This window comes from Channa argus, chromosome 1, assembly GCF_033026475.1.
Source record: "Channa argus isolate prfri chromosome 1, Channa argus male v1.0, whole genome shotgun sequence".
Lineage (NCBI taxonomy): Eukaryota > Metazoa > Chordata > Actinopteri > Anabantiformes > Channidae > Channa > Channa argus.
Window position 1 is genome coordinate 36,268,103 of NC_090197.1, and position 25,088 is coordinate 36,293,190.

The 25,088-nt window shown below is 36.4% G+C and overlaps 1 protein-coding gene across 4 annotated transcripts in view; it reads left to right on the forward strand.

Annotated features, from left to right (window-relative positions):
* ryr2b (ryanodine receptor 2b (cardiac)) overlaps window positions 1-24,624 on the forward strand; it is a 67,714-nt gene extending 43,090 nt beyond the window's left edge. For 2 of the 4 annotated variants that reach the window (XM_067516750.1, XM_067516728.1), the window contains 30 exons: window positions 233-345; window positions 992-1,088; window positions 1,776-1,906; window positions 2,592-2,643; window positions 3,700-3,750; window positions 3,918-4,017; window positions 4,369-4,448; window positions 6,337-6,413; window positions 7,706-7,779; window positions 8,081-8,161; window positions 8,464-8,552; window positions 9,023-9,151; window positions 9,282-9,386; window positions 9,664-9,745; window positions 9,832-11,126; window positions 11,291-11,358; window positions 11,642-11,786; window positions 11,925-12,011; window positions 12,975-13,187; window positions 13,403-13,533; window positions 13,768-13,810; window positions 15,923-16,059; window positions 16,984-17,044; window positions 17,350-17,496; window positions 17,710-17,844; window positions 18,947-19,103; window positions 19,353-19,417; window positions 22,138-22,238; window positions 23,601-23,652; window positions 24,080-24,624. In XM_067516750.1, the coding sequence (XP_067372851.1) occupies window positions 233-345; window positions 992-1,088; window positions 1,776-1,906; window positions 2,592-2,643; window positions 3,700-3,750; window positions 3,918-4,017; window positions 4,369-4,448; window positions 6,337-6,413; window positions 7,706-7,779; window positions 8,081-8,161; window positions 8,464-8,552; window positions 9,023-9,151; window positions 9,282-9,386; window positions 9,664-9,745; window positions 9,832-11,126; window positions 11,291-11,358; window positions 11,642-11,786; window positions 11,925-12,011; window positions 12,975-13,187; window positions 13,403-13,533; window positions 13,768-13,810; window positions 15,923-16,059; window positions 16,984-17,044; window positions 17,350-17,496; window positions 17,710-17,844; window positions 18,947-19,103; window positions 19,353-19,417; window positions 22,138-22,238; window positions 23,601-23,652; window positions 24,080-24,175 (4,194 nt within the window). In that variant the 3' untranslated portion in view covers window positions 24,176-24,624. The remainder of the gene's footprint in view (window positions 1-232; window positions 346-991; window positions 1,089-1,775; window positions 1,907-2,591; window positions 2,644-3,699; window positions 3,751-3,917; window positions 4,018-4,368; window positions 4,449-6,336; window positions 6,414-7,705; window positions 7,780-8,080; window positions 8,162-8,463; window positions 8,553-9,022; window positions 9,152-9,281; window positions 9,387-9,663; window positions 9,746-9,831; window positions 11,127-11,290; window positions 11,359-11,641; window positions 11,787-11,924; window positions 12,012-12,974; window positions 13,188-13,402; window positions 13,534-13,767; window positions 13,811-15,922; window positions 16,060-16,983; window positions 17,045-17,349; window positions 17,497-17,709; window positions 17,845-18,946; window positions 19,104-19,352; window positions 19,418-22,137; window positions 22,239-23,600; window positions 23,653-24,079) is intronic. The other 2 variants (XR_010915225.1, XM_067516736.1) reach the window with 2 other exon arrangements.
* Window positions 24,625-25,088: the final 464 nt, after the last annotated feature.

The window sequence follows — 25,088 nt, forward strand, 5'->3', positions numbered from 1 at the left end:
ATCAAAGTGCCGACAAATGATCTGCTGTGGTGACCCTGAGTAAAGACTAGGAAATGTGAGGTCCAGCATTTTTTATGCCATCTTTATATCTAGACCGAAATGACACCTAAAGAATTATTTAGCCATATTGTATTAGCCATATTTTAATCTATTCTATGCAAAAGCTACTGCTGTAACAGCCTTTGTCATGAGCATCATATAGATATTGATATATCTTTGGCTTTGGATTCAGGTGGAACACCCGCAGAGGAGTAAAAAAGCTGTGTGGCATAAAATCTTATCTAAGCAGAGGAAACGAGCGGTGGTTGCCTGCTTAAGGATGGCTCCTCTCTACAATTTACCCAGGTACAAAGACATAATCTGACTATTTTGCATCAAAGAAAGTGCTGTTAGCACCGGCTGAATACACCTTGTGAGAGGGTCATACATTATTTTTTTTTTTTTGCTTGATCAATTCAATTGGAAATATTTTGAGCTGTGAACATAATATAATATTTTGAACTGTTCAGATCAAGTAACTGTGAAGATAGTGTATCAGGTTATAGTACAGTACACTACGCTGTAGGACTGTAAACCTATCCAGGTGTGCAAGTGGAAGCTCCGCACTTTGTAGGAGACATCGCTGTAGTGGAGAGGTAATGTAAAACCTAATTAGGCTATCAGTCATCGGTATGTCAAATCCAGAGGGAGAAACCATTAGCATATGAAGCCCAGTGGCTGTGTGTGGTTTGATGATGATATAGGAATATTATTTTTGTGTTTGTGTAATATAGCTTCACTGTAGCACTCTATACTCTGAGTGTAACAATTATTACCTTGGACAGCTTTAAATAAATGAGTAATAAACGGTCTAATCCCCTCTTTTAACATTTAATAATTTACTTTAGACTTTTTTTCCCAGCCTTTTATTTTTATCTGTGTAATGTGAATAGTACAAATGCAATGCAAACAGTAGTTTTTGTCTCTTTTTTTGTTTCTTCTTTCCACTCAGGCACAGAGCTGTAAATCTGTTCCTCCAAGGCTACAATAAGTCCTGGATTTCAGCTGAAGACCACAGCTTTGAGAAGAAGCTCATCAAAGACTTAGCTGTGAGTGGAAAAGGTGGTCCTGTTCATACTTGTTAGAAGTTTAAAATCATTTTATCAGTTGTTAAGTAAAACAGTTGAAAAACACAGGACACAGTAAATATGACCCAGTACAAAGTATGTTGTACAAAGCACTTTAAATAAAATACAGCCCAAATAGCCAGGGTTAACTATTGATGATACCTTTTTAAGTTTGTTTTGCATACCATTTACTTTACCCTAAATTACCTAGACCAAAACACTCAGGCAACTTCTCACCTAGTCATCTAGCAAGCAGCCAAGCCTTGTCATCCCATACTGTAGGTGAACACAACCCTATCTCCAAATTTACACTATACAATGTTCTTATATTAGAGTACAACATACATTTTTGCATTTGACATGCAGATGATGGGATTGATGCTCTCCAACCAGTGTCAGTCAAATCAAATTTGCAAATAGCACCCAGTGTTCACCTCACAGCATGAAAATGTGTTAAATTAATTGAAATGTATGGTAAACAACAAATCCATGTATTTATATGTAGAAAACAATCTCAATATGATTTTCAGAATTTGTCTTCACTGTCCCCTTTAACATGATAGTGAGTTTGCAAGAGACAACGCCTGCAGTCAACCATGAGAAATGGTTAAACAATATATAATATTTAAGCACAAACAACACTGGCTTTTCTCTCTCTTTGGCCTGTAGAAGGAAGGAGTGATGGAGGTGGGTGGAGGTGACCGAAAGAAAGAAAAGAAAATGGAAGAAGGTGCCAAACCAATCGATCCCCTCCTACAACTCATTAGATTTTTCAGTCGAAGTACCCTGATTGAAAGAAGGTGTGTGTGTTTAATATAAGGTATTCTTCTTTCAGTACTGTCGAATCCCTCACTAGGAAAGACAACATTACATTTTTCATAAGTAGTCTTTTTTGCCTAACATTTGTACAACATTGGACTAGTTTCATTGACTTTTTATTTGCATGGAAACCAAACTCTGCATGGACAGTAATCTTTATTTGTGTGATTAATTCTTTAGTCTAATGCTTCTTGTTTAACAAAAGCAGCATTCTTATATTATTCCTATAGTGCTCTTGTTATTCCTGGGTAATTTGGCCCACCAATTCTGTGTGAAGTATCACTCAGACATTCACATAATATTCCTGTGGAGAGACACATACCACCCAAGAACATAACCTTGAATTAACTTTTTCACTTAACAGATTTTAAACATTAAGGATTTGCATGCACTTTCCCTTGTACAGTCACATGTAGAGATGTGATCAACCAGATTGGCTCACAAATCTGCTCCCATACATGTCTATGCACTAGTAGATTTTTGATTTACACATTGTTTAGGGGCAATTTGAGGTGGTGGTGTCTTCAGCAATGTGAATTACACCATTAAGTATCCGCTAAGGATTTACTTGGATCCTATCATAGACCAATCTTTGACATATTCATGGACAATTATTGACATTTTAATGGGCACTAATATTATCTCATCTTTTTTCCCTATTCACAGTAAATTAGGAAACGACAATCTCTACAAGTCCTATGCTGCTATTATGGCCAAGGTAATAGAACACTGAGAATGATCCACTATGTAGATTCCAAATTTTTGTTAACCATGCAAATCACATATTTTTGACCGGGTTTCCTAAAAAATATGTTGTTACATATATGCTGTTGTTAAATATGCTGTTAGAAAATCTTGTGGCAACTTTGCAGTTAAAGCTACAATATGTAATATTTTTCTAATAGTAGTTGAAATGTGCTTTAGAACATATTTTAATCATTTTTTTAATCTAAAGTCATTGAACAGCCTGGTAGTAGTGGAAAGCTTTTAAACAAACTCTTCCTGTAAACATTCTGAGAAGACCAAAGTCAGGGGTGGGGGCTCCCCCTCAGTGAAAAGATTTATGGTGTGCTACAGCTTTTGCAGTAAGGCTTCCAACTAATATTTTCAGCTGGAAGACAGCATGGCTGATTCAGATGCTACCAGGCTTCGGATTCTTGAATTAGCTGTGAAAGCATGATTTAGGTTGAAGCGTTGGGATGAACTCAACAGCGAAAAGCCTTTTTAAGATACAAAGTTACAAAGGTTACTGATAAAGGCTGAAAGGCCATTCACCACATTTATAGTACACAGTATTACAGTATTGTAGAAGCAATAACTGGAGATGGTTTCTTTCAGTAGCCTGACTCCCGTTATATATTTGGTTGCATTTGGGTCCCCTAACACTGAAATGGCAAATAGGAAACTAAACTTAAACTAGTATAATAACTATGCATATTCACCTGGTGGAAATGTTCTTTTATCATCAAAAATAATCAAAGAATGTAAAACAAATTCAGTCAAACAAGTAGAGTTTAAATAGCTTAACACAACTAATGTTACAAGTCATTTCTCCAAAATCAACACAAAATGTAAATTTTAATGACTACTGCAGTATCAAAATTATTCAATCCCCTGAATAGAATCGCTCATGAGAGCACACATTTACAAATTAGGTATTGTCTCAGGCACACCTGATGCTATTCAAGGGATTTATTAGTTGCACCAGGTGTGCTTGAGATAGAACACAGCAATTTTATTTTCTGCCTTTTTTTAAAACTTTTCTTTTTTCTAGAGTTGCCAAAGAGAGGATGACGATAAAGAACAGGAGGTGGAAAGCTTTGAAGTAAGTGAATGTGCTGTCACTTTTAAAAATGCATATAGTTTCTTTCTGTTGTAATAATTGCAATAATTATCAGAATGACATTTATTCAATTTACATTTTAGTTAGTAATCAAATAACAAAATGCATTAAAATGATCTGTAAGATAAATATATTTTTTTGGGACTCAGGAGAAGGAGATAGAGAAACAGTATTTGCTGTACCAGCAGGCCAGGCTGCATTGTCGTGGAGCTTCTGATTTGGTCCTGCAAACCATTAGTGCCAGCAAAGGTACTGTAGGAAAGGTTAATAACTGAATTACCTGACTCATTTTATCGCTAGTCTGTTCCTTAGGTATGGTGTCGTCTCTTTTTAGCAAGTGATTGTTGCTTTAGATGAGTCAATTGAAAGTATATGTGCTGAATAGTGAACCAGACTTCATTTATGAGATTAAAGATAAGATTTTCTTATTCAGTGATTCAGTTAATGTTGTTTCCTGATTTGGAATTGAAGAGCATTGGGGTAGATTGGTCATTTAGTGTGCTTCGCCCCTTTCTTTAAAAGTAGCAGTCATGCAGTATTATTCTTTTGAGCCTGTAGTCTACTTTACATACGATTTTGATTAATTTCATGTCCTATCAGGGGTCATGGGCTCCATGATTCCCCCCACACTGAAGCTGGGTATTGCTCTTCTCAATGGAGGGAATGCCTCTGTTCAGCAGGTATGATGCATGCATTGATGTCTCCCTAAAACTATACAAATAGCTTGCACATTTATTATCCCTGACACTGAACAGTTCTCAATTTCCGTTGGGACTAGAAATATTAAAATCATCAAACAAAAGGCTAACATAATTAAAAGAGATAAGTCAACGCAAAGGCAAGATCTTATAATAATAAAGTGACACTAAGAAACAAGGTTTTTACAGCAGCTGTAGATCAGCTTCCAAGAAGAATTGGATTTATTTGGAAGAACACAAAATATAAGCACAATTATTCTTTATATATGTATGTATGTATGTGTATATATATATATATATATATATATATATATATATATACACACACCCACACCCACATATATATACACAGTATGTGTATATATATATATATATATATCTTTATATGTGTGTGTGTGAAAATACAGCAGATATATTAAGACAAACTAGAAGAAGCGGCCTCTGTTCAGGCAGTAATAACCACAAGTGAAATTGTTTACAGTTTTGAAAAAAGTTATGTCTTTGAAATTTCCTGGTTTTCTGCATAAATTAGTCATGAAATGTGATCTGAAACTTTACCAAAATAACAATTATCCACAAACACAATATTTTGTGATGTTTTATGTTTCATGCCTTTATTGACCACACTGATTAAAAAGGATGGTGGAAAAAGTAATGACAACAATTAGCTTCTGATGTCGCTTAAATGTCAGCTGGAATCAGGTGTTAGCAAACCCAGAATCCAATCACTGAAATTAAAATGGAGGTGTAGTTTAGACATACCATGACTAGTAAAAACACTCAAAGTTCCTCAGTGTGCTATTCATAAGCACCATCATCTGATAAACAATGCCTCACAATAAAGAGATTTCAGAAGAGCTATGATCAAGATTTGTTGAATTTCATGGAGCTAGGAAGGAGGACATCATGGAAGAATTCATTCCTCTCCAAAGAAAACGGAATAACAATGAAATAACCTCATCCCAACATTGACAATGGCTTGGGGCTGCTTTACTGCCGCTGGACCTTAACTGCTTGGCATCATGGAGGGAGAAAATTAATTCCCAAGTTTGTCGAGGTATCCTACAGGATAAGATCAGTGTGGCTGTCTTCGAACTAAAGTTTAGAAGAAGCTGGATGATATGTTGCCACAGTGGATCATTTGTCCGCGTGTTGATTTTGCACATATTTATTTATTTATTTATTAGTTTTATTTACTTTATTGCAAATAAGTGCCCTTACTTTTTTGTCAGGACTGTATGTTGCTCACATTTAATCAGAATCAGTTTTTATTGGCAAAGTATGTTTGCGCATACAGAGAATTTGACTCTGGTTTCTAATGGCTGCTATTGTACTTCCGCTTAGTAAGAATAAAAAGGAACGTTCACATTGACCCACTCAAGTATAAACAAAGATGAGGGAAGATCACTTTAACATATGGCAATTATATTCATGTGGAATTTATGTATAATTAGATAACCTGCTTAATAAATGAGAAAATAAATGCAAAAAAAAGCATAAATATTTGCAGATGCGAATGAATATACAGGATATACAGCCTGTATTTGAGTGTTAAGTTATGTTTATTTCTATTCAAACTTTACTGACAGATGAATGAATAATAAATATTTTCCAGTTATGGCAACTGTGGTGACTCATACCAGAGCCCATCATTCAAAGAAGAGGACCTTGACTCTTCACACACATCATTTATGTGTGATGTGAAGTTTCTTACAGTTTAAAACTTATCACTTTTTCTGAACATGGTGCCTTGACAGAGAGACACTGCAGCAAAGCTTCCTTTAATAAAAATAAGTAATTTTAAAGTAGTCTTATCAGATTCAGATGAGATCATCCTTCTTATGAGATTTTTGTCTTTGATGTTTGATAGAAAATGCTGGATTATCTGAGAGAGAAGCGAGATGTTGGCTTTTTTCAGAGCATGGCAGGACTCGTGCAGTCATGTAGGTGAGCGATTGTAGGGAAATCCTGATGAGCTTTGTCAAATGTCAAACCCTGGTAGGCCTTATACAGTGCATCCAGAAAGTTTTCCCAGTGCTTAACTCTTTCCACATTTTGTATTGTTACAGTCTTATTCCAAAATGGATCTAATGTATTATTTTTGTGGAAGAAGTTTGTTCTTTGCAAATTTATTACAAAAGAAAAAATGAAAAAGATCACATGTACATAAGTATTCATGGCCTTTGCCATGACACTCTAAAATGAGCTCTGGTGCATCCTGTTTCCACTAATAATCTTTCAGATGTTTCTACAACTTGATTGGATTCTACCTGTGGGAAATTCAGTTTTAACTTTGGAAAAGGAGTTTGATTTGGAAAAGCATACACCTGTCTATATAAGGTCCCACAGTTAACAGTGCATGTCGGAGCACAAACCAAGCCATGAAGTCCAAGGAATTGTCTTTAGGCCTCTATGGTAGAGTGGCCAGACAGCAACCATTCCTCAGTAAACGGCACGTGACAGCCCGCCTGAACGACTCTCAGACCATGAGAGACAAATTTCTCTGGTCTGATGAAACAAAGACTGAACTCTTAGGCCTTAATGCCAAGCATCATGGTTGGAGGAAACCAAGCATCTCTCACCACCTGACAAATGCCATCGCTACAGAAAAGATGAATGCAGCAATGAACAGAGACATCCTTGATGAAAACCTGTTCCAGAGCGCTCTGGACTAGAGACTGGGGTGATGGTTCTTTTTTTAACAGGACAATGACCCTAAGAATACAGCCAAGATAACAAAGGAGTGGCCACGGGACAACTCTGTGAATTTCCTTGAATGGCTCAGCCAATGCCCAGACTTTAAATGCAACTGAACATTTCTGGAGAGATCTGAAAATGTCTGTGCATCGATTCTCCCCATCCAACCTAAAGATAGTTGTACCAAGCTTGTAGCATCACACTCAAAAAGACTTGAGGCTGTAATTGGTGCTAAAGGTGCTTCAACGAGGTATTGAGTGGTGAATACTTATGTACATGTGATTTATTTTCCTTTTTGTATTCGTAATAAATTTGCAAATATTTCAAACAAACCCCTTCCATGTTGTCATAATGGGAATCATCGAATTTTGAGGAAAATAATGAATTTAATCCATTTTGAAATGGGGCTGTTACATAACAAAATGTGGAAAAAGTTAAGCGCTGGTAATACTTTCTGGATGCACTGTATACTAATTGATAAAATGGTAAGAGTTGAAAAGCACTAATTATCTTTTGTGTGTGTGTGGTTTTCTGTTGTCCAGTGTTTTGGATCTGAATGCATTTGAGAGGCAGAACAAAGCAGAAGGATTAGGCATGGCCATGGACGAGAGCTCAGGTACAGCATTCATATGGAGAAAAAAAATAAACAAATCAATTTTTGTGAAACCATGACATAGCAGAACAGTCAGCTGAGAGATGTCCTCTTTGAACATATTCTAAATTCACAGTCCAAATTCATATTTTTCTTTTTTTTATTCTTGAATATTGTCACCAGCATGTCAACCCTTCACTTCATTGTAACCTTATTTGTCTTTTCTTCCTGTATCTTTTATTCATTCTGTCACATCTTCTGTATTAGTCCACTACTTGCACTTCATTCTTTTATATCTTGCCCCTTTTGTCCATCTTTTTCCCAGGAGAAAAGGTTATGCCTGACAAAGACCTAACCTGTGACCTGTTTCGTTTTCTTCAGCTGCTCTGTGAAGGACACAACTCAGGTTATTTATCCTATGCAGTTTTTACATACACCTTTTCATAGTTCACAAAGTATATAACGAGCAATAATGGACCGAGTAATAAATCAAATACATACATGTGTTTGTTGTTCATTAACCTAAAAAACACATTAAATGATGATAAGAGCTCATTGTTGCAGTGATTCATAAATGCTGAGCCACACTTTGTTTTTTTTGGTGCTCTATTTGAAGTCCAGTTATATTGTTCCTGCAGGAAATACAGTGATTGCAGTTATTAAATACAATGAAATGCCCAACAAGCTCAAGCATTTTTTATGTGATAGATTTCCAGAATTACTTGAGAACGCAAACAGGCAACAACACCACTGTCAACATCATTATATCCACTGTGGACTATTTACTAAGAGTACAGGTAAGTGTATTTTTCTGTGGTGAGACTGGACAAACTAACTAACCAAACCAGAGTAGAAAACAGCTGCTCTGTTACTATAGTCACAATGATATTATCCCTTTTACTTAGCTACTTTATCAAGGCTGTGGTTTTGGAGGTAGAATATTTGCCCACCAATCCTGGTGTTGGTGGTTTAATCTCTGACTTCTTTTGACCATATGTAGATGTAGAATCTCAGTGGGTCAGGCCGGCACCTCGTATGTCAGCCATTGTCATTGGTGTGTGAATTAGAAGCAACTGTAAAGCACTTTGGGTGCTAATAAGATAGAAAGTAGAAAAGTGCTATAAAAGTGCAGATCATTCACAATTTATGGAAACAAGTTGATTTTTGAGACTCTAATTTGTTGTGATCATTACCATTAAATTTAGTCTTTTGTTTCAGATGTTTTACCTTTTAAAATGCTGTTCTATTCTGTTGTGCCGCACTGCAGGAGTCAATCAGTGACTTCTACTGGTACTACTCAGGGAAGAATGTGATTGATGTACACGGCCAGTGCAACTTCTCCAAGGCCATTGAAGTTGCCAAACAGGTTTTCAACACACTCACAGAGTACATACAGGTCAGTTGCTTTCCACGATTACATCTGTTGTAATCCTATAAACATTTGTCTTAAAGCTGACTCACTTTTCTAATAGTTTAGATTTACGTGCTTAAATTGGACAGCTCACAATAACATTTTGCACCTCCAGGGCCCATGTACTGAGAACCAACAGAGTTTGGCTCACAGTCGTTTGTGGGATGCTGTAGTGGGATTTCTTCATGTCTTTGCTCAGATGCAGATGAAGCTCTCTCAGGTATGGTATAACCCACTCACATTTATTTATCTAATTTCCTTCTAAAATTAATTACAAATAAAATTGCTGATATTCTCATTGAAAGTGTAGTCTCTAATCTAGCAGTCCTCATTTAATCTTTCCAGCAATGCTAATACAAATACATAACATTAACTGATAATTTGGTGAATCGCTCATTAGAAACTACCTCTGATAATGTAAATTGTGAGCTCTGAAATAATGGAGATCAGTCTGCTTAAATATGAACTAACTCTAATTATATTTACTTATTTTTTAGGATTCAAGGCAAATAGAGCTTCTGAAGGAGCTGTTGGATTTACAAAAGGACATGGTTGTGTTTCTGCTTTCCATGTTAGAAGGTAATATTTCCACATACCCTTTTGTTGGCAATTTGTGATTTTAAGTTATTACAAGTTATCATTAGTCTATTCTTATTCTGTTGCAGGCAATGTTGTCAATGGAACTATAGGAAAGCAAATGGTGGATATGTTGGTGGAATCATCAGGCAATGTGGAAATGATCCTTAGGTTTTTTGACATGTTCCTTAAACTTAAAGACCTCACCTCCTCAGATGTCTTCAAAGAGTATGACCCTGGTCGTAAGGGCTGCATTTCCAGAAAGGATTTCCAGAAAGCCATGGAAAATTGCAAGCGTTTCTCCCAATCTGAGATTAATTTCCTCCTCATCTGCATGGAGACTGGTGAAAGTGAAATTGTCTGTTATGAGGCCTTTGTGGATCGCTTCCATGAGCCGGCCAAAGACATTGGCTTCAGCATTGCTGTTCTCTTCACCAATTTGTCCGAACACATGCCCACAGATTTAAGACTAAGGACATTCTTGGAACTGGCAGAGTCTGTGTTGACTTACTTCCAGCCCTGTCTGGGATGTATTGAGATCCTTGGCAGCGGGAAACGCATTGAACGGGTCTACTTTGAGATCAGTGAATCTAGCCGCACACAGTGGGAGAAGCCACAAGTCAAAGAGTCCAAGAGGCAATTCATTTTTCATGTGGTCAATAAGGGTGGAGAGAAGGAGAAAATGGAGATGTTTGTCAATTTTTGTGAGGACACCATATTTGAGATGCAGCTTGCTGCCCGGATATCTGGCTCCGATAGCGGAGAGAAGTATGCTTCAAAAGAAATCGGGGAAAAGAAGAGGAGTGAAGATGAAGGCCAGGACAACAAAGGAACATTTTTCATTTACTATTGGTGGCTACTTCTGACATCTCTACTTTCTGTGAAAAATCTGAAGATACTGATGAAGATGACCCTCAAGGATATTCTTATGTCAGTTTTTTTCTTTCTTAGATTAATTTTTATGGCTCAAGTCCAGTGCATTTGTGTGGTGATTCACAGCATCATAAATATGCTGTACATAGCTTTCGTTAGTGGCGGGCTGATAGAAAGAGCCAAAAGGATGACGATATCAGACTTGCTCAGTGGCATCACTGAGCCAACTCTTGATGAGGTCATGGAAGTGCCAAATGGTGTGGATCGGCTGAGAAAGTACTCAGCCAGTTTCTCTTCACAGAGAGAATTGAGGGAGATTGGGCACATGGCAGCTTTGACCTCCCGAAGGGAGGTGGATGTACTGTCCGACATATTTGGCCTCAAAGTAAAAAAGGAGGGAGGTCAATACAGCCTTTTAATGAAAGACCTCACTGGCAGTTTGACTGACCTGTTCAACACAACCTTGAAAACAAGTGCCACAGGAGATGTTTCTGAAAAGCATCAGAGGATGGTATGAATACTTGGTATATAAATAGGATGAATGTTTAGAATGTTTATGTTTTTCTTTGATGCTAAATGTATTTTATTTCTCACAAGATTTGTTCAGCATCATTTTCCTGCTTTGATACTATACTGATTCCTATTAGGTATTTCATTCTCTTATGAATTTTACAGCAGTTTGAGGCCCACTCTGCGGAAGAAGAGAAAACAGATGAGAAAATGCCTGAATTAGACAACACAAAGTAAGTCTTCTGCTTCCCCAATTAAACCCTCAAAGAGGGATTATTTAACCTTTCTGTAATATTGTAAGCCTTGGAGGGAGTTCAGTTAGAAAATAGAATAATTGCTAGTCATGATTGTGCATGGTAGATCTAAAACGAACACAAATAAGAAAATCAGTGGCCCTGCTGTCACAGTCAACCAAAAACCACCTTAAAATCTTAAGAAATAAAAGTCTGTTTTTTAATGTCAAAAATTCCCTTAATAAAAGAGAGCTCGTTGACCTTTTCCGTGGACTGTTTACAGAGTGAATGAATGTGAGAAGAAAATTGGGAATGTGAAAGCAGAGGGAGCATGGAGTGCCAGGAGATGCTCTAATAAGTCAGAGGAATCAGAAAGCCAACATTCTGCCCTCTGGGAGATGATAAGCAGTCATAACAAGATCTTGCTGGTACTGTAATATACAAACACACTCACACATGGCACATACCAAAACAAATAATAATGCACATGGCATCAACTTCAGTTTGCATGCACAGGCGGAGATGTAAACTGGTAGAAAACACATGGATGTTTGCCTTTTTTCCAGAACTACTTTGCGAGGAATTTTTATAATATGCGCTTGCTGGCACTGTTTGTTGCTTTTGCTATCAACTTCATCCTTCTCTTCTACAAGGTGAGTGTGTTTGCGAGAGAAATCCTGAATTACCAAATTTTCAGTGGCATCAATAGTAGTTAGGTAATGTACCTGATTCAATTTTACATGTAATATCTGATTACTTTTTTTGTAAAAGCACCTGGGCCAACCCAAACAATAAAATGCAGCATACTGTACACAAAAATGCAATGATAATATTAATTCAAAAATATATGCAGTATTTAACTCAGAGTATAAATGTCTGTGTAAAATATTTAATATGTTTAAATGCAGGACTTTTACTTTTCAAAGCTTTTCTATAGGGTGACATTGATACCTTACCTCAAAGTTACTTTTTGCAACATTTAGGAATCAAGCTAGCTGTAGCATGAGGGGGTGAGACACAGGGTGTCACATATTGTCACTGTGTCAAAGTCTGAGATATCTCATATTATAAACCAAAGGTACTCTTTCACATCAGTATGTGATGCAAAAAGTTTGACCTGATTGCTTAGAAGGGAGAACTTCTTTAGCCTTAAAATGCCCTCAATATGTTATGGAACATATCTTTACTACAACAAATGTTAGAAATACTCTAGTAATGGATTTAAATATCGTTTTTACAAATGCTAAATGAAAAAAATTCTGTTTTTTACCATGATTGATTCTGCTTGTCATTATAACCTGCTGATCTCATCTTGTCAACAAAAAAACAAATAACAATTTGACAAAAATTCAGTATTTTAGCTTAATTTGCAGACTTATAAACACACTGCTGAAATTCATGTGAGCATGTAAATGCGTGGTTTAAATAAAGCACATAAATATATAAATAAAAAAGCAATGACTGTGTCACAAAGTATGCAGGGTCTTATCCAATGCTATAGTTTTGCATTGTTTATTGTCTGTAATATATTGAACGATGTTTGTTATATCTGTTATAAGGTATGCTTTGTCCTCTGTGAAGTTATTTGTTTATTTGATCCCTTACTGTGTTCCCAGGTAGCTTCTCTGCCTCAATTGATTGAAGAGAAGAAAGCGATAACATCTGTTTATGGTGAAGAACTGGACTCTGCTGGTGAAGACGACAAGCAAGGCAGAGTTTATTTTGTATTAGAGGAGAGCAGTGGTTACATGGAGCCATCTCTCCACTTCCTGGCTGTCGTACACACAATCATCTCCTTTTGTTGTATCATTGGTTATTACTGCCTCAAGGTTTGAGTACATTCTTTTGTATAATTATAGTGAACTGATTAAATTTTTTTCCATTAGATTCTTTCCATTCGGTAGAGTATATTCTAAAGCCAAAGATAAAACAAAGGCTTTCTCCCACACAGTTAATTTAATTTAGATTTTAATTTTGCCAACTTAACAAATTTACCTAGACTGTTTCAGTGACAACTAATTGCTCCAGCTCCATTGATTGATAGGTACCACTGGTGATCTTCAAACGTGAGAAAGAAGTGGCACGAAGGCTGGAGTTTGATGGGCTGTATGTGACAGAGCAGCCCCCTGAGGAGGACATCAAAGGGCAATGGGACCGACTGGTCATTAGCACACCGTATGTTCATAACCACAAGATCATCTGAGGTGGTGCCATATTAACATCAAATGAAAACATGATTTATGTTTTGTGCAAGTTTACTTTATAAACTTGCTGTTAGCACCTATTTATAGTGGTGTTACAGGTTGTACAGAAATATTTCCCCAGTGACAAATTTCAACTTTCTGTACATTTTCAGTAACACTTACTTCCTTTATCAAGTTTTTGATGTTGTGTCTTTATATTTTTTAGATCATTTCCAAGTACTTACTGGGATAAATTTGTGAAAAGAAAGGTATGCTCTTTAAAGGACCAACGCTTTTCTTCTAAACAGCTTATTGTTTTCTTTTCATCCTAAATGTGCTTATGTGTGTATGTAAAATGTGCAAATACCCCCCAGTGACCCTTCATTAAGAAGCTAATAGAATTAAACAAACCATTTTATCGCAATCCCCTATCTGGTAAAAAAAAATATTTATTAGATCCAAAGATGGTGCAAAACTTTAAATCTCCTTACTCAGATTGGCTCACATGTAAAGAAGAGACATGGTAAGAATGTAGGTAATACTGTAGGAAATGAAAAATGAACGGTACAGTTCAATCAGAAAGTTTTTAGGCCGCCTTCACTTTCTCCAATCCATCAAATCGGTGGAGGGCTACCGTGAAGGTTGTCCTTCTGGAACTTTTTTCCATGTCCACACATGAGATCTGCGGCTCAGTCAGCGTGACCATTGGATTTTTGGTCACCTTTCTTACTAAGGCACTTCTCACCAGTTGATCAGTTTTCCCAAGTGACCAGCTCCTGGAAGTGTTCTGGTTGTGCCAAAACCATTTGAGAATTATGGAGGCCACTGTACTCTTGGGAATATTCAGTGCAGAAGAAATTACTTTTTAGCATTCCCCAGATCTATGCCTTGCAATAATCCTGTTTTTGAGCTCTTCAGGGAGTTCCTGAGACCTCATGGCTTTTGCTTTTACAGTTTGCATTTTCAGCTGTGGGATCTTTTATCAAGAGCTGTGTGCCTTTCCAAATCATTCCAAACAATTTAATTTACCACAGGTGGACAGGGTGTCTCTAAAGATGAAGAGAAATGGTAGGCACCAGAGCTAAATTTCAAGTGTTGTTTACAAGGGTCTGAATGTTTAGGCCAATGTGATATTTCAGTTTTTCCCTTCTCATAAACTTGCAAACATTTCTAAAATTCTGTTTGCAATTTTTCATTATGGGGTACTGAGTGTAGATTAATGAGAAAATAATGAATTTGAACTGTGTATCAGCCTGCAACATAACCAAACTGAAAAAGTGAAGAAGGTCTTAAAAGTTTCTAAATGTACTGTAGTTCTTTCTAATTAGACTAGCATAGTTTTATTAGCTCAAAGATGCATTAAACCAGGAGAACCAGTCACCATTTCACAAAGTTATCAGATGACTAGTGAAAGGCACATTTTTTCTATCCATATGCAGGTACCAGAACAAAACCTCATCTGTAGATCTCCTGGAGTTTTCTTTAGTAGCTGTTAGTAAGACATGTGATAATATAATTTAGGTAAATTCACTTTTTGTGTTTGGACACCCACATTAGACTAAGTAAAGCTGGCTATTTCGTTCACATTGCCTCATTAATGCCTTGTATTGCCTTTCACTGTAATTTAAAACAAGTAGGCCCTTTTTTTAATGGAGTTCTATAATAGTAGATATTTGGGGGCTATTAGTGGTACTCCATATTAAGGAGCTTCCACATGAGATTCAGCTTTTTGGCTTTTTTGTGGCAGCTTGCACTTTGTAGTCTGTATTGTAATTCATTTTATACATAGTATAATGTGTTCAAGAGCTTCTGGTTATACACTTAGTTTGGAGGTTGCACATCCCTTCCTATATGGTGTAGTACCTATGTTTGAAAAAAACAAAATTGGACTCTGTGATACATGTAGGATATAACTAGACTTTGGTTATCTCTTATTTTTAAGTGAATGAATCAGTCGATAAAGTTTCTTAGACCCACAGCACTAAAAGAAAACTCCTCATCTATCTTATGATTAAGTGAATATTCTTTAGCCATATTTCACTGTACATATACATTTTAGTAGGACGGTAAAGTATGAGTAAAATAAAATATCTGCCATTATTATTGTTGTTACTCTAAGTAGGTTGTTACTGCCTGGTCCCTAAAACCATCTGTCTGCTACTCGGGTGTCAGAAAGTCCTTAACTTTTTGTTGAGTAGCTAGTCCAAGTAGCACCACCATCAGATCATCAGCAGAAATAGGTTGCCATCTTATTGTGGCACTGACTGTGTGGAAGAATGTTGCCCCTTGCCTCCTACTGTCCACTGTCACTTTAAATTCAGATGAAAAGACACAAAAACCTTGTTTTACTCACTATGTGAACCACTTTGTTGTACTGTCAGGTAATGGATAAGTATAGCCAGTTTTATGGCTGTGAGAAGATTGGTGAACTGCTAGGCTTGGACCAAGCTGCGTCAGTCTTCAGCTCTGAAAGAAAAGAAAGGAAAAGATTCAAGAGAGATACTGCCTGGAGTGCTCTGTGAGTAGATGAAGTATTAAAAAGGTCTTCTCAATTTTGGATTCTTTCATCAATCAATCGGAAACCACAGATTTCTAGTTATTTATTTTGCACTAATACAGCCGGTTCACACAAAAAATAATATAGATATAAAAATTATTATAAATATGATAAAATATTGTATTTTACGGAGTTTTTTTTTAGTTATCCCTTAGAGATCTATCTATATAGGAAATATTTTAGTATAGCATGTTTATTTGAGTATAGCATATGCATCATTGTTATAAATAATGTTATAAATACTAATAAAACATGTAAAAGACAATAAAACGTAAAGAATTGCAGTTTATTTGGCCGTACACATGTAACTTTCCTTGGTGACAGTGGTCTGGTATACAGTACTTCTTTGAAAAACATCTACATCTACGTCTGTTTCGGTACAGGCAATTTGGCATTCATGTGAAAAGAAAAGGGTTCATGTCAAATAAGGAAATCAATAAAGCTGTAATGCATCTTACCGTAGAGGTCAGTGGGACTCTAGCTAAATGAGCTGCACTTATGAACACCAAGGGCTTATTTACTGTTCTGTCTCGCACTCATTTGGATCTTGTTAGTAACTCCTTGAAACTGTGTGTCAGATGAGTGGTTATTAATAGCCTATGCCATTATTAATAGCTATTTTACTAATATTGTGTACATGTTTGTGTACTGAGGATATGTGTATGTGTGCATTACCTAAAGGAGTGGTGGAACAAAAGAAGGCCCTAGAACATTATGTTGTACTTAGGGAGGAACAGAACATTCTGAGATGAAGTCATGTAACAGACAGGCTCTTTTAGAAAAAACATTGTAGCTACAAGGGCCTGATTGTAGCCATGGACATTTTGACCTTATTTTTCTGATTCTTGCCATCATATATCTGACTGATAATCCTGTGTATTTCAGATTTAACTCTACTGACATGAAGTACCAGGTCTGGAAACTAGGAGTTATGTTCACAGATAATGTAAGTTTTGGTGTTTTATAGAATTTACCTGGTTTATTTCTGTCTAGGAAAAGATGTCATGTGCGGCAATTTATGTTAACAGATGATTTAATATAATTGAACATAACAGACACATATCTGATAATTAATGATTTATTCATAAATTGTTTGCTGTTCTAAAATTCTCATATAATTCATATAATGATACATCGTTCAGAAGTGTCTGTGGTAATATCCTGTCATTCTGTCTTATCTAAAATACACATTTGTCTTTCTTTCTATCCTGGTAATCTATATTGCCTGTTTTTATGTGTGTATGCTCACAGTCCTTTTTGTACTTGGCCTGGTACATGACCATGTCGGTTCTGGGTCATTACAACAACTTCTTCTTTGCTGCCCACCTTTTGGACATCGCCATGGGCTTTAAGACGCTTCGTACCATCCTTTCATCTGTCACACACAATGGGAAACAGGTGTGTGTGTGGGTGTGTGTGTGGGTGTGTGTGGCAGTCTGCCTTTAATTCTCTGTCCATCTGTCTCAGTGTGTGTTCAAAGGTGCAGTTCACATGCATGTTTGCTTTTACAGTATGATGCAGGGTTATATTGGGGATTTTCAAAGATGAAGAAGCGTATTAAAGCCCATCTGCCTCTGTCTATCTTTTTGCAATTATGTGTGTGTCTGTCAGTTGATCCTGACTGTGGGCCTGTTGGCGGTTGTGGTGTATCTGTACACTGTTGTAGCCTTCAACTTCTTCAGGAAGTTTTACAAAAAGAGGGACGACAAGAACATTGAAGACATGAAGTGCAATGACATGCTTACAGTAAGTTAAATTGACACACAAAGAGACAAAAGATAGACTCTCTCTCTCTCTCTCTCTCTTTATATATAGATCTATAGATCTATAGATATAGATCTATAGATCTATCTTATCTATATCTATATAGATAAGATATAAATATATAGATCTACATCTATATATATAGGATATATATAGTGTCTGTATGTGTGTGTCTGTATATATTTGTTTGTGTCTGTATATATACATTTATATGTGTTTTAAACACATACACAGCCACACGTCAGTTTGCACTTCCCCAGACTGAGAGGGGGAGAGAAGAATTCTGACAGTGAGCCACATTGTTGAAGAGAGAAAAGCCTCTTGTCTTAGTCCTTCCATTACTTTTCCATAAAATGATGGACACGTGGATTGAAAATAACCATTCAAGCCTCTGCACAGCTCTTTGTTTGGCCACTCAAAACAGTAACACCCCACCGCCTGCTCTATTCTAATGTGGACTCTGTTGTCAGTCACATAAGCAGCCGAATGGGCAGCGATAGCATTTGAATAAAACCCTACTATTATAGGAGGCAAGAGATATTACAGTAAATCGCTCACTGTGTTGTTTTTTTATGTTTGACTTTTAGCAACACTTTTAAAATAGTCATTTGCAGTCTCTTTCCCATCATTACAACACCGCTGTTTAAAGAAAAGTTTGATTAAACATGTTTTTCTTGTGCAAAGCATACTTGATGCTGTACAGTTCTTGCTAGACTAGTTTTTACCTATTTCTGCCAGATATTCTTAGATACTCTTCTTCAGAAATTCGGTCTGCATTAAGAATATTTATTAAAATCCCTCTACTATTCTGAAATGTACAAAATTGTATGAAGTGCTTTTACAAAGTAACCAGCATTGAGGCAGGCATTAAAACACATTAAATACATTTTGGTTTTCTTTTGTATTTTCAGTTTACAACATCCAGTTTTAGAGTTTAGAAAAACAGCTATCTGACCTTGTTCATACCTTTGCCAACAACAGCCAGAGTAAATGCTGACCTGAAGTTTTTTTTTCTTCAAGTTCAGTTTCCTCTTCTTCAGTTGGATGCATACGATACAGCAAATAAAAATGTATTTTCTTTTAGTGCTATATGTTTCACATGTATGTGGGGGTGCGTGCTGGTGGAGGAATTGGTGACGAGATTGAAGATCCGGCTGGGGATGAGTTTGAGGTAGAGCGTATCGTCTTTGACATCACATTTTTCTTCTTTGTCATCGTCATCCTCCTGGCCATTATCCAGGGTGAGTCATGCATGATGAATTTATTTTTGCCACTCTGCTTAAGATTATGCATGCATTAATATGTATACCACTAGTTTATACTCAGAAACATAAAGTACATTTATTGCTTGTTTGATGAGAATACATTAGATGAATTATTTATATAGAATTGGATATTGAGTGTTCAAGTTTCACTTACAGCTGTCAATCCCATATAGTAAATCCAGAAACTTGAAAATACACAGACATGCATTATAAAAAATTTTTTAGGCTTGATAATTGATGCCTTTGGAGAGCTCCGTGACCAGCAGGAACAAGTAAAAGAGGACATGGAGGTGAGATTTTACACTTTATCTCTCTCTCAGACACACTCACACACACACACACACACACACACACACACTATACACTATACACTATCACCACTGTGCACACACATGTGAACCCACACAAAGTGTATGTGTTTTTGTGTATGTTTCTTTGAAGTTCCTGTGCTATGTCATCTCATGAAATCTCATGAAACACTTTTCTGATAGGACTTTGCCTTGATGTTTTCTCCTTGACTTAGATTTTTGTTTGCCTTGTACCTCACTTGTAAGTCGCTTTGGATAAAAGCATCTGCTAAATGACTAAATGTAAATGTCAAAAAAGGCTATTGCTGGATACATATCCCATAACTATCTAATTCTCTTAAAGCTACAATTTGAATCTTAAGCTAGTAGTTCAGCCTAGCCGTCCTCTTCCTGCTCTGAAACTGTTTTTCTTCATTCTTTTTGGGCCACCATGCTCTGCGCAGACATTCAACAATTAGTCTTTATTGAATTAAAATTATTGGGAATGCGGCAAAAATTGCCAAGCTGAAATTGTCTCCAACTTTGCATCTTCGTAGCATTACCAGTACTGTTCTGTGGGTCTGGATCACAGTAGGTATTGACAGCACCTACAGTAAGATAAGCCTTTGAGGATATTTCTACTAAAATGTATTTAAACAATGTTTCATATTGCAACTTTAATACGCTACACTACGAATGTACTGGCTGATATGTACGTTGCATTTGTAGATTAAGTTAACCATGGTGACACAACAGCTGGTTATCTTGATGGCAGCAGCTAAGTAAGTTTGAGGTAGCTGTAATTCAACAGTGTGCTGATACATGATTGTGTCTATGCAACATTAACTAGATTCAGTTGTTGTGCGAGCTTATGCCCCAGGAATTGGAGCATTGGCCTCAATAAAGGGATATCATTGCCTCTTTCTCCTGGATACTTAGTGGATAATAATTAAAGTTCATTCTGAGGAAAAACAATTCCTGGTAATAAAAATCCAGAGTAATGGACATACAGTTAATAAAACACATATACCAATGAGAAAAAAAACACTGACCATTCACAGATGACACCTAAAACATGGATTTTTTTCCCCCCTCAGCAGCAACACGTATATAGGTCTATGATATGTTGGTAACACGAAAAGTTAGTCACTGTCTTGGATGCAGGAGAAACAGGCAGGTGTACATACTTGAGCAATTTTGACAAGGCCCAAATCATTATGGCCAAGACAGCTGGGTTTGAGTGTCTTTGAAAGGCTCATGTGGAGCTGTTTTGGCAGCAGGCAAAGGATCAACAGCCTCTTTGGCTAGGGTTGTCATAATGTTTTGGCTCATCAGTATAGATCCCTTGCTGCCTGTTTTTGTCAGCATTTTCAATCACTTTTTGCACTGCACACTTTCAGTCTTCAAGTCTTGCTTCACTCATGTTTGAGTACTGATATATGTAGTGTTGTCAAAGAAGGTAGGCTCATTTAGCGCTTAATGAGAAAAGGCTGGATGTAGCAGAATACAAATAAGGATACATTTTCTTGATTATGATTCCTTAAATTGCATTGCTCAGAGTTGGTGAACCAGTGATATGCAACACTGGTTTTGTTTGAGCCTAAGGAGTAGCTTTATTGATCATGATGCCACAGTGCATATATAAATGTACCTCTAAACACTGCACAGATGTGAACATAACCATGCCAAATCACATTCTGCAGGCATGACATTAAGGTTGAAATAGACTTTGTGTCAGCAGTAGGTGTGTAATAGGAACACACAAACAAATCTAAAGGTACAAGAGTGGCAGGCAGGGAATTAAAGGTTTAACCACTGAGGAAACAGTGCATTAACATGACTAGGTGGTGATCTGCTCACTAGTGTACATACTGTATGTGATGACAGTGAATGCATACAGCCAGCATATCACATTTTATTTTTAAATGGAAAATTATACAGGAAAAATATAAGCTTTTGTACTGTCAGCTGCAAAACACTTACAACAATTTTAAGCAAAACCTATTAGAAATTTTTAATAGGCCAATAAAAACTGAAACAAACAGGGACTGTAAAACGTCTTTACAGTATAGTATATTATTATATGGTACTATTGTCAGTGTGTCGTTTCATTTCATCTGTCTAACTGTGTCTTGAAAAATAAACCTGTGTCCCAAATTGTACACCTGCTTTTGCCTGATGTTAAATTTTAAATAGTCATTTTCTGCAGTCAGCAATGATACAATGGGAGCTCCTACTTCCTCTTTCTTAATTAAAAAAAAATAAAATAAATTTCGCAATTCCTAAAAACAGATATTATCTTTTTGCTTTTTTAAAATTATCATTATACAAAATATACCCAAAGTAATTGCATTGTTTAGGTCCTGGCAATGTCTCCTCTGTGTTGTAAAAACCTGTGACTAATCCTTGAAATCTTAAAGTATTATTTACTCTCTAAAAATAATAATACTAAAGTATTATGTAGGAAGTAGTTTTACACTATCTCGCCTTTTGTTTATGTCCTTTGAGTGCCTTTGTAAGAAGTAACTTAAAAGGTGTCATAGTGTTGTGCTAGAATTTGCAAAGTTAAACACTATGTTTGAGTCACAGAGCACTAAAACAAAGGCCTCTGGTCTTGATCTTTGGATTTTTTAAATCATTTTTAGAATACACTCGGGAGAACAACATGTTTGTGCAGGCTTGCTTTATGAAACGTTACATGTCTTACATCTCTCCTTTCACAGACAAAATGTTTTATATGTGGAATAGGAAGTGAATACTTTGATACAGTCCCTCATGGCTTTGAGACACACACTCTACAGGAGCACAACTTGGCCAACTATCTGTGAGTTGATTCATGCTCACTGCTGTCATGCAATGGGTTTCCATTGTCTAATAACTGTAAAAATACTAAAATTGCTACAGAAAATATTACTGCTTTTCATTTTGCTTTCATAACATTCTGCATGCTCCAACAGTATTAATCTTCATGACAAAAACCATTAGGAAACACATTATCATCTCCATCAGTGTTATTTAAGGTCATCCACTGTTGAACAATGTATTCCAGATAACTATTATGATCCAACTTTGATACAGTCTGTTATTCTCTTTTGACCTAGGCTGCTGTTGGTGCAAAATAACAAAAGCAGTCTTTAATTTCCTCAAATAGCAAACCCCACATGCAAAGTTGTTATTCAGATTTAAATCAATGTTGTGTTTCCTACTTTTTCAGATTTTACTTAATATCTGCCCAGTTTACAGCATGCCATTTTGCTATTTGTAATGACAATTCTGTAAAAAGCAGCACACTTCAATTTCTTAGTAACAGATATGTGGAATCAAACTGAAGACTCATGGGAAGGCAGAAACCCTTAATTTTGGTTTGCTGGTTTAAAATGTCAAGAAGCTTCGTCACCATGGAAATACAGACATGAGCCAGTGGGGTCCTCCAATCACAAGACGTTAACACATCTTACAGCATCCATAGTCCTCACTGTCAATAAGCTTTTATTTACAATATAACACAGTAGAGTTTATAGTTGTACAGTCCATGTTAAAAATAAGACTTCTAAACCATTGCAAAATAATGGGGTCCAAGTGAAAATGAGTAAGAGTTTGCATAGATGTTGAGGTGCTAAGAACAGAAAAGAATTTTCCCCAGTTATAATAGAAATGTCATGCAAACTACTGTATTGTATGTGACAGTTTAAGATCACTTTGCAGTGGATGGACAGTCATAATGATGCCTTTATCACTATCGTTTTGCATAATTTAACAGCCAATAATTATGTGGTACTTGCATTTGCCTCCTTTGACTGATGGGCTCGTTGTGCTCTTCTCCATTTATGGTGGTAAATCATGCATTTTAGACTTACCAAAGCATCATAGTTTTTTATTTAATGAAGGTAATGTAGTATCAGTAGTTTGCAGCATTTATTTATTTTTGTCAGTAGTAAAATACTATAAGCATCAAAAAACATTTACTCTGGTTGTTTTGTCAGTCAAATTGCAGCTGCTGTCTCTGGCTCTGTTCAAACTTAAAGTAACTAACAACTGTTTTCTCAGTATTATCACTATCTTTGAACTTGTACAAAGTGTCTTAATTTAATTCCACAACCTCCTATTAATTTCTGTTTAATGAATCAAAATATGTTTTTGTAATATATCCGGTTCCAACATGAATCCCTCTGATGTGTCTTTACAGATTCTTTCTGATGTACCTTATTAACAAGGATGAAACTGAACAGACTGGGCAGGTATGATAGTTATATCTTCTCTTATATTGCATTATCTAGTCAAGGTGTGCATTTTTAAAATGCCTAAACACTAAATCAGCTTTTTCATTGTGTTTAAGAACTGCATGTTTTTCTATTGTCTTACATTTATTGTGCATTAATCTATAAAAATTAATGAAACACAGAATCAATGAAGACATATGCTGCACAGTTTAATATAAAATGAACACAACGCTTCTTCGTTGGATGGCTTTGGATGTATTTTTGTGATGAAGACAATTAAAGCCAGAGCTAATGGGTGCAATGTGAAAAATGCTGGTCAAATTGAAACATGTCATCTGTTGACACAAAAAAATTTTTTTGCTGACAGTCAAATAATGGATACCTTTGGCAATATTAATGACTTAAAAGGTAATTAAACATGTTACTACTCTGTTGACTTTGCCAGGAATCCTATGTGTGGAAAATGTACCAGGCGCGTTGCTGGGAATTCTTTCCAGTGGGAGATTGTTTCCGTAAGCAATATGAGGATCAACTCGGATGAAAGGAAATCTGAGAGATCTAAATCCTCCCTAGATAATGTCATCACACAGAAGCCTTCTTGGTTGATGCTCTTGGAGTCAATAATTTGCTTGAATTTTGTGTTTGCACTAAGTTGAGTATACATACTAACTTTATATATACTTTATGGACAACTATTTTAACATTATATTTATTACTCTATTATCATTTAAAAATATGTGGTCCTCGATTGTTATTTTCAGATTTGATGTTTGGTGTTTCTGTACAGTGACTGTTTTATTATTATCTTAAGAAGCTACATCTGGCAATCCTAAATCAGTTCCCTGACACTTTGCTGGCAAGGTGTGTAAAACCCTTGTTTTGTGAATGCAGTGATTGGTCTTTTTAATCCAAGTCCCACATCCCTTTCCCCTGTGTGAAATCCAGATAAACACTCTCCCTCTGGCATTTGTTCTCTTTATCATCCTCCTCCTTTTTTCTCGAGGCTCTTCTTGGCTTTTGTGCTCATCTCTCCAGGATCCTTCTCCTCCTACTGTACATGCTTCCTTGTCTCTCATTCCTGTTCTCATCTTCCTTTCTTAGCCCTTCTCATTTCAGCCACTGTGTTGCATGATGCCAGCAGACCTCCCAATGCTGTAATCCCTAGGCATATCTCCTTGAATGAAGGAGGATGGCATGTTAAACTTCCACTTAGTGTGAGTGCATGTGTGTAAAGGTGTGGGGGGGCTTTCTGATGAAATACAGATGACCTACACTTTGTAGTGTCTCTAAATGCACCTCGTCTGCAAAATGCTGCAAACCTGGAGCTTTTGACACAAGCAGATGCTACACAGTGTTACTTTAATGGAAACCCTACACACAATGGGAAAGGATCCAGTTACAGTGTAGTTACAAAATGAAGACAGGAAATGTCCACTCCAACTACCATCCCAAGT